The sequence below is a fragment of the Pinus tabuliformis genome, chromosome J, assembly GCF_031772625.1.
Source record: "Pinus tabuliformis cultivar Carrire ecotype Pingquan chromosome J, CPIR1, whole genome shotgun sequence".
Lineage (NCBI taxonomy): Eukaryota > Viridiplantae > Streptophyta > Pinopsida > Pinales > Pinaceae > Pinus > Pinus tabuliformis.
In genome coordinates, this window is record NC_142295.1 from 772,795,135 (window position 1) to 772,803,534 (window position 8,400).

The 8,400-nt window shown below is 33.4% G+C and overlaps 1 protein-coding gene across 1 annotated transcript; it reads left to right on the plus strand.

Moving 5' to 3' along the window:
- The first annotated feature begins 6,527 nt into the window (after positions 1-6,527).
- On the plus strand, positions 6,528-7,738 carry LOC149229015 (22.7 kDa class IV heat shock protein-like). The gene is made up of 2 exons (XM_089375770.1): positions 6,528-6,755; positions 6,879-7,738. Exons 1-2 carry the CDS (start codon positions 6,680-6,682, stop codon positions 7,031-7,033), a joined length of 231 nt encoding a protein of 76 aa, XP_089231896.1. The 5' UTR covers positions 6,528-6,679; the 3' UTR covers positions 7,034-7,738.
- Positions 7,739-8,400: the final 662 nt, after the last annotated feature.

Here is an 8,400-nt window from a genome sequence, read left to right on the forward strand (position 1 = left end):
AATGGTGTGTTTGATGTCCATAGAAGAGCTTCTAATGAGTGACTCCATGGTGAAGGTTTATGGAGCATTGATATTTTTTGTGAAGTGTTACTAATGTTGAACTCAAAGACTCAAACTTGAAAGTACCTAGGAAGAGCATACCTTTTTTATTATAGATATGCAATTTAGTACTAATTCCATGTGTCTGTCTACATTCTCTTTTGATAGAAAAATTAATAAACAACTCTTACATACCTATATTAGTCATTTAGGTAGTTGACATGTACAAAAGTTTGTTGTTGAAACTAGATCTAGGACAAAGTTTCTAGCATAGTAGAAATAGAGGATGGGTAAATTGGGGTTTTCATCATTGAATACTCGTGGTGAGCTTCCCTGTCATATTTTTTGTTATGCCATCTATTTTTGCTTTAGAGTATTAGTAGGATAAGATTATTTTAAAATCTATGGGCTTATAGCAAATCAAAATTTGTTTCTTATAGAAAAATACTCACTTGGTTAATTTGAAATATTTCTCTCTTCAAAAAATGATTAGCTTCATCCTCAATTAGTGTTTTAAGGTTACATCTCAATTATTTCGAGGTAATCCAATTTTAAGCAACTAAGATTTCAATATTCCTCCAAAAGGGTTTGGTGGTCTTATGCTCTGTTGTAGGAAAATGTGATGGTGTGGTGAATTAATAAGATAGCTTCAGCGACAACAAAACTACGAGAACATGGAACCATCAAGTTCTACCCTTATGAAGATGGAAACTACAAAGGCCACCTACATGTTTAGTGTGCATGATAGAAGAGGATAAGTTTTGCTAACATCTTTTATGGAGTTGCTTTTGGATACAATAATCTTGTATTATTTAATTAGTATTTAGTGTTATGATATTGATATTATAGATATTGATGTAAATAGGCATAACACAAATGATGTATTGTACATTCAAACTAGGAGAATCAAATTTTGTTTAAAAAAATCCCAAGTTAAACTTCTCTTTCTGTTGATGGTGAAGATATTACTTTCAATTATATGTGAAATGCAACAACAACGCAAGATCATGTGAGGCCATTACAAGCTCTCTTAACAAGTTCTAGAATTGTTAATAAGGAAGCTTATTTGCTAAAGAGAAATATCTTAACCATGTCATTTATGCTAAGAGATTCACATGCATCTTCTCATTAAGGATACAAAATATATTCAATAGAAGATATTTAATTTTCCACAAGCTTCTCATATGAATCACTCTATATAGGAGTGGGAGATTTTGATGCAGTCTATAAGGGAAGCTAGCACCATACCACAATTTCCATCAAAAATTTTATAAGTGAAGAAGCTCAAGGAATAAAACAACAACTTCAATAGGAGTTGGGTTTTTGACCCATATTCTTCACCCAAATTTGCTAGTTTTTCTTGGAGCTTGTCCTAAGCAAGGGTGTTGGGTCTATGAATATATGGAAAATGATATCCTAGACCTGCAAGGGAAACAATACTTCCTTTCCATGGTTTTCATGCTTCAACATTGCTTGGGAACTGGAATTTGCAGGATTTTTCATCACAATGCCAACGCAAAGGTGATTGTTCATCGTGACATGAAGCTTGCTACTATCTTGCTTGCCCGCAATTTTATTAGCAAGATTGGTGATGTGGTTCTTGCTAGGCTAGTTCATACAAACACCACAGCCATGGTAACAGAATACAAAGATAGCAACCATATTTTGTTAAATTGATCCAGAGAAAAGAAAGGAACAATATTTGTGTTCCCATATCTAATTTCTATGATATGAGAATATTACTTCTGTAGATAGAAAAACCACCCATCGCTCTGACACGTGTAGTTGAAGATTAATTGAAAATGACTCATTTTAATACATTTTGGACTGTAATGTTGAATTTTAGCCTCTTAAGGTGTTAACGACTAGTGCACTAGTTCGTGTTCAATGTTCATTAATGCCAATTCACTAAAATATTTTCTAGTGTTTTCTTTTAGGGATGGTGATTATGATATTATAGGATGTGTTGGTTTTCAAATAACTATAATGAAAATAAGTTGAAGAAATAATTCAGGTAGCATTGTTGTACACACAGACCTCACCAGAGGATAAACCCAAAATTATAGAAATTGTGCTCATATTAGAAAGAGTGGTAGAAAATTGAAGTCAAAAGGAAAGAAGTGTTATGTAACAATTAGCAAGCATAGGTGGCAGAGATTGTCTAACTTAAAGGGTTGTTGACTGATTTGCAGGGGACAACTACATGATAGTTCCAAGTTTTAAGGAAGATATTAGGCATTAAGAAACAACTCCAGATCTAAATGTAGAGGATCAATCATAAGTCCTTTTTCTCCAAAACTACAAGAATATTAACATACAAATGATTATTTCCATATTTGAAGGCATTTGTCTCCAATAGTTCTAAATTTCCCGTAACAAATCAAATATTCTTTTTATTTTTAGTTTATTATTATATTTTTAATTCTGAAAGGATAGTAACGGATGGTATCTTTGTATTTCTTATTAATACTAGCATTTTCATTGTAAGGGGGGTTGGATTTTGGGAAACCCATACACTTGTTTTTCAGTAATAGTGTAGTGCTATCAGGGTTTTAATGAAAGTCTTTTGGCTTCAACTGATAACAAAATTGTGTTTCATGTGAGTTCTTCTTGTTTTCCATAATATTTTTCCCTCATATATTTTGATGTTGTGTGGATAATTAGGAGAACCTTGGTTGAGTATCAATGTCCCTTATATCCCCTACAAAGTTATGTTCAGTATTGAGTAGATCAAAGTGACGAATTGTCACTTTTGATCCCTCTATATTGTTAGATTGTTGCTTTATGCATAACAATAATTTATATTTTGTCAAATTGTTGAAGGATCTTTGCATGCTTTCTAATCTTATTAGCTAACATAAGTATTCGGTATGATTATGACTATTTGTTGATATTTTCTTTTGTCTTCTATTGACCTATTTCAAGCTATTGTATTATGTCATGTTTGGATGTTGGCCCTTTGATTAAATTTCTATAGGTATGGTTTTATTCATTTAAGCAGGGATTTGAAACCCTCAACAACCATCTCTTAAAACCCTGAAATCTGGCCACTTTGCTTAAAAGGTTGTTGTTCATTGCATTGAATAGTCAAAAGCCTCATAACATCTGAGGGAGCCCCCTCCGGTTCAAGGGCCAACTTGTGTCTAAAGAAGGGTGAGTTTATTTCTTGGCAGAGTTTCTTAGCCAATAAACCGTCTTGAAAAAATAGATACAACATGAGGAACATCCCATGTCTATGATCAATTGTGTAGTTCTTCATAAAACATAAGTGTTCTAGTTTATATTTGTCTTCATGTCATTTCTGTTGTGTACTTAATGTTTTTAATTGTTGTTAATCTTAGGAATATTATGCATCCCTGATTATGAATGTTTTAATTATTTTCACATTAGAATGTTTGTCATGACGCATGCATATGCCATCATTTATAGGTTAGATTATTATAGTATCAATGAAGTGGTTATTATGATGAACTAAAACGTAAATTTGGTGAAATTTTGCATACCAACCATCCTAGTAAGAGGTATTAGGAATATAATGGGTTTAAAATTGACATCATGTGGGATAAATATTAGAATGTAAATCATAATTTTGAGAGGAAATGTTTTCATTATGCTTGTGAATTGTTTGATGAATTTTCTTTTGTAAAATTTGGGGAAATTGACTAAAACTCATCAATTGAAGAAATTGGGGTTAATTTTATGAAATCTGATATTAACAAATCCTAACAAAATAAGAAATTTCATGAATTTCTGATTATATAGGAAATGGTAACTATAGGATACTTACCTATTTTAACAGTTGGTGAAATTTAGAAAAAAGTCCCTCTTTTTAGTTAAAGCTCATGGAGGAGATTAGTGGAAGTTGTTGCAATGAGATTGAACCACTCGGAATAGGTTTAATTCAAGCATGAAAAGCTTGAATATGAATTTTCATGGTGACCCACAAAGGAATTTTTTGAAATTTATATTAGTGAAGGAATGTGAAAAACTTGGAAAATTTAGATTTTTTTTAAATTTGGGATTTATCCATATGGATGATGTTAGTGATGAATTGAGGGCATCATGTATCCATACCAATGAAATGGAATAACAAGGACCATAGTGGAAATGCCTACATAGGTAGAGTAAGCTTAGTAGTGCATGGATTATAGGCGCATAAATTATTAGAGGGACCGTAAGAACGAAAGAGGTTACATAACCAAATAAAAGTGGTTTTCAACTGGATCATATGTCCCATAAATAACGAATGACACATTGTGTGTCCCCAATTGAAACCATTGGTGGTAATTAGTTATGAGACGAAATGAAAAATTAACGTATGTGGAGGTTAATGGCAATAATCCAGACCATTGTTGATTTTGGATTAAGGAATGTAGATGTGTGTGCACTAGCAAATGGGGTGTTAGAGGTGGGATCCCACGCACCATCATGCGGAATGTGGGGGTGATGGGCCTAAGGGTTTCTATGAAGGTGGGATTCCTATCTCATTGATGAATTGGGTTCTGTTATTTGGAAAATCAATTATAAGCACAACCCACAATAGAAATAAAATAAAAAATTAAAAGAAAAAGGAATGGAAGAAAAGGAAAAATCTAAAGGGCAATATTAAAGGGATGACAAGGTAGGTTTAGGTTAAGTCTATAGTGGTGTGGTAAGGTTAATGACATGATTGTATTTAAGGGTGCCACAGACTCGAGTGCTATGTTAACAAGCCACATAAACTTAATGATGACGCATATATATATATATATATATAATCTACATTCTATGCATTGATTTAATAATAATTAATTCAAATTAATCTTATTAAAATAAAAAATTAATTATTACAAATTTCATAATAAAATTTCAAATTAACTAAATATGAAAATATAATAAAAATAATAATGACTTAAAATAAAGTTATAATTCAATTATTTAAAAAAAAAAATTAAATCTTAACAATATATAAGACAAATGTTTTGAGAACCTCAAAAATTAATTCAAGTGGTTGAGAACCATACTTGAAGCTTTTGATATTATTGCTAGTTGTTGATGATCATAAGATTGACACTCTTGAAAATTTTTGATACAAATGTTTCCCATACTTTTATTCTAACTAAAAAATTGAAGAAATACTCACTTTAAATTCTCTTCCATTTCCTTGAAAAACAAAAACATAATTTGAATTATAAAAAAATAATTAAAACCAACCATTAAATTTCCAATAGTTTCATTCCAAGTGAAAAAATAAATAAATAAATAAGCAAATATTACTTAAAAAATCAAAAGTTAAAATCTTTGAACTCTTTTCGATCTCATTGGGACAAGGCCATGTAAACAAAAAAAAATTAAAAAAAAAATGGTTTCATTTCCAATTTAAAAAAAGAAAGAAAGAAAATATTTTCATATTTTAGAATATTCACTAACCATTTTATTTTCAATATTTCTACCTCTTATGAATAAATTTCACACTATATTGTTAATATTTGTAAGTGATAATTTATTAATTCAGGAAAGCCCTGAAAACAAAATCTTATCAATTAATACAAATTCAAATGTACCGAACTTGGACGTAACTTCAATGTAATTTCAGTTGTAAAAGCAAACCATTAACCTTTCGAAATAATCAATCAAAATTCAAAGATGCCAAACTTATGTAAGTTTGACATGGGCTTCACGTGTGATGACCTCATCGCATAAAGTCTAGATATGAGCGCATAATTTCTAGATATGAGCTCAACATCTCTGATAACATCTCAGTCGAAGCCATCTCTGAAAAGCAGAAGACACAGCAGGGCAAAAGGCGAACTAACAGCAATCCGTTAGGCTTATTACGACGATTCGGGGAATTACTGATTAAGGCGTTGTCTACTGGAATTTTGCCGGAATATGGTAAAAGAATTTCAAATCTAATTCTGTGAGTGTTTGAATAGTTTTCCGGTGGGTGGAAATGGATTAACATTCTATCTGGACATCCAAAATCTTGAAATTTCCAAAATTATTTGATAGATTTTCTCAAAATCTTATTGGAATGGCCTCGTTAGATTAAGGCTAACTGACAGTTGCTTGAAACTGCAGATCAGAAGCAACTGAATGTAATCAGCAAATTCCAAATTGCCTGTTCCGTGCTTCAACAACACTTTCATATACATGCAGCAACTCCCTTTAGGTAACGAACGAACTTTCCGTTGCCTAATTCCGTTGGTTAACTTACGGTCGTGCAGTTTTCCTTGTGAAAGTAATCAGCATATTCCAAACTGCCTCTTCGGGTTTTCAAAAAGATTTCCATATACATGGAAGTTGGAACTCCTTTCCTGTAACGAATTTACTTTCCATTGTTTCATGGGTTCCTTGACGTACTGTCCACATTTTCTCCATCCGTTGAGATGTCTTGCCGACCGTAACATCCCCATCCACACGCAATCTATGTCATGCAACACCCTTCAGCTTTTGGAAACGCATATTATTAATATCCATACACACACACAACAGTACCAGACCCATCTATCCTCTTTGGTTTTGTGGAGAAGCACATTACCTGTTTATTAATCATCAAAAGAAAAGCCCCGACTCTTAGCCCAATATTTGCAGCATTCATATTTTCGGTACATTCAACATCCATTCTGTAGTTTGCGAAGTGAGAATATTAAGATACAGGATGGAGACTGTGTTTGAGGCTGCAGTACGCACGGAAGAGACTCCTGAAGCTCTCATCGTCATCGTTGATGTCCCAGGTGAGTGATATCCAGGAAAATATAGTTCTACGTTTTTAAAATATATGTATTTCGTAATGTTTATATTTACCTGTATGTATAATACTTTTGGGGATACTTTTACTCCATGAGTGATCTGTTCAGGTTTTACGAGAAAAGATGTGAGAGTGCAGTTTGATGAGCAGGGCAATCTCATCATCAGCGGAGAACGTAGTGTAAATGAAATGGAGGAAGGAGGGAGATTAGATATAACGCAGAGCGGGCGGCGCGCATTTAGAAAAGTTATCAGCCTCCCCTAGAATGTGAATGTAGAAGACATCTCCGCCAAGTTAAAGAATCAAGTGTTGCATGTCTCCCTGCCTTTCGTTCAAAAGAATCAGAAGTTGCTTACAGAAGACGTTAATGGCGGTGGAAAACCGCATGTTGCAGATCTCTCGGAACAGTCAAAGCAGTACGAGAGATCGAACCCCCTAAAGCAACAAGGCTTGATGCAGGAGCGACCTGCAGCAACACAAAACCACGAAGGCGCAAAACTTCCAGAGGTGATTCGAGCGGATGATCATAAAGAAAAAGCGAATGAAACTCCTGAAGAATCAAAATCAGAAGACATTGTTCATGGCCAACAACCAAGCTCAACTCACACGCAGGCGGTATCTGCAGTAGAGGCCGGGTCTGATGGAGACCAATCTCATTTGATACAATCGAAATCCGAGGAGCCAGCAAAGCATGACAATGAATTTCCAGAGAGACGAATTCATGTTCCTTCTTCCACCCGTCCACGCACAATGTTTTTAGTAGCATCTACTCTGCTCGTTTTATGTGCTGCAAAGTACCTCTCCAAAAGCAAATTGAAAAATTGATGTACACATACAACTGGTTGGTAGGAGCTTATGGCCACTTGATTTAAAATTTGTGTGTACATTATCGTATCTATGCTGCCCCTCTATCTCGACTCAACTATAGAAAGTGGCCAGTTTCTATGCAAATCAAAATTCAATGTTACAAGCTTTGGAGTCTGATATTATTTTATATGGAAATTACTATAATAAAAGAATGTATTAATGCGTGGTTTCAAAATTTATTTTAAGATCTGTAATGAGCAACTTGATTTAATCAGGTTATTTTTTTAACGTAAAGAGTAAGTAGGCTGAGCTGCAAATCAAATGACGCCTTCGTCCTCGATCGCAACGGTATAATAAAAGTGTTGTCTGAAAGTGTTGTTTATAGGGGCATCAAATTTGTCTAGATATCTAAATTTAATATGGATCGTTTCCGAAAATTAACCATATTGGTTGGTTCTAAAAACGTCCATCAAAATTTTCAATTTAATTTCTTAAAAAAAAACATTTTATACAATAAAAACATTTTATATATATCCAATTTATCCTAATATAATATAATATAATATATATATAAACCATTTATTATAAAATCTTGTATTACTTATATTATTGCTATGTAAAATATCTCTTAGTTTTTTTTTTTTTCCGAAGGTGGCAAAACCTATCAAACTCAGGTGTCAAACCAACAGTGAGGACAGCCATCTCTGGCTGCTATCCGCGAATGTCGGTTTGACTCATCACTGTTATCAACGAAAACCACGCCACCTGTAATAACCCGCTGGTGGTCCGTAAGGGAGCAGGCTTTCACTCCTGCCAGATGCCTC

Coding starts and splice junctions, on each gene's coding strand:
- LOC149229015 (XM_089375770.1), top strand. CDS start 6,680: ATGGAGACTGTGTTTGAGGCTGCAGTACGCACGGAAGAGACTCCTGAA. Junction 6,756..6,878: donor CGTCATCGTTGATGTCCCAG/GTGAGTGATATC, acceptor TGATCTGTTCAG/GTTTTACGAGAAAAGATGTG.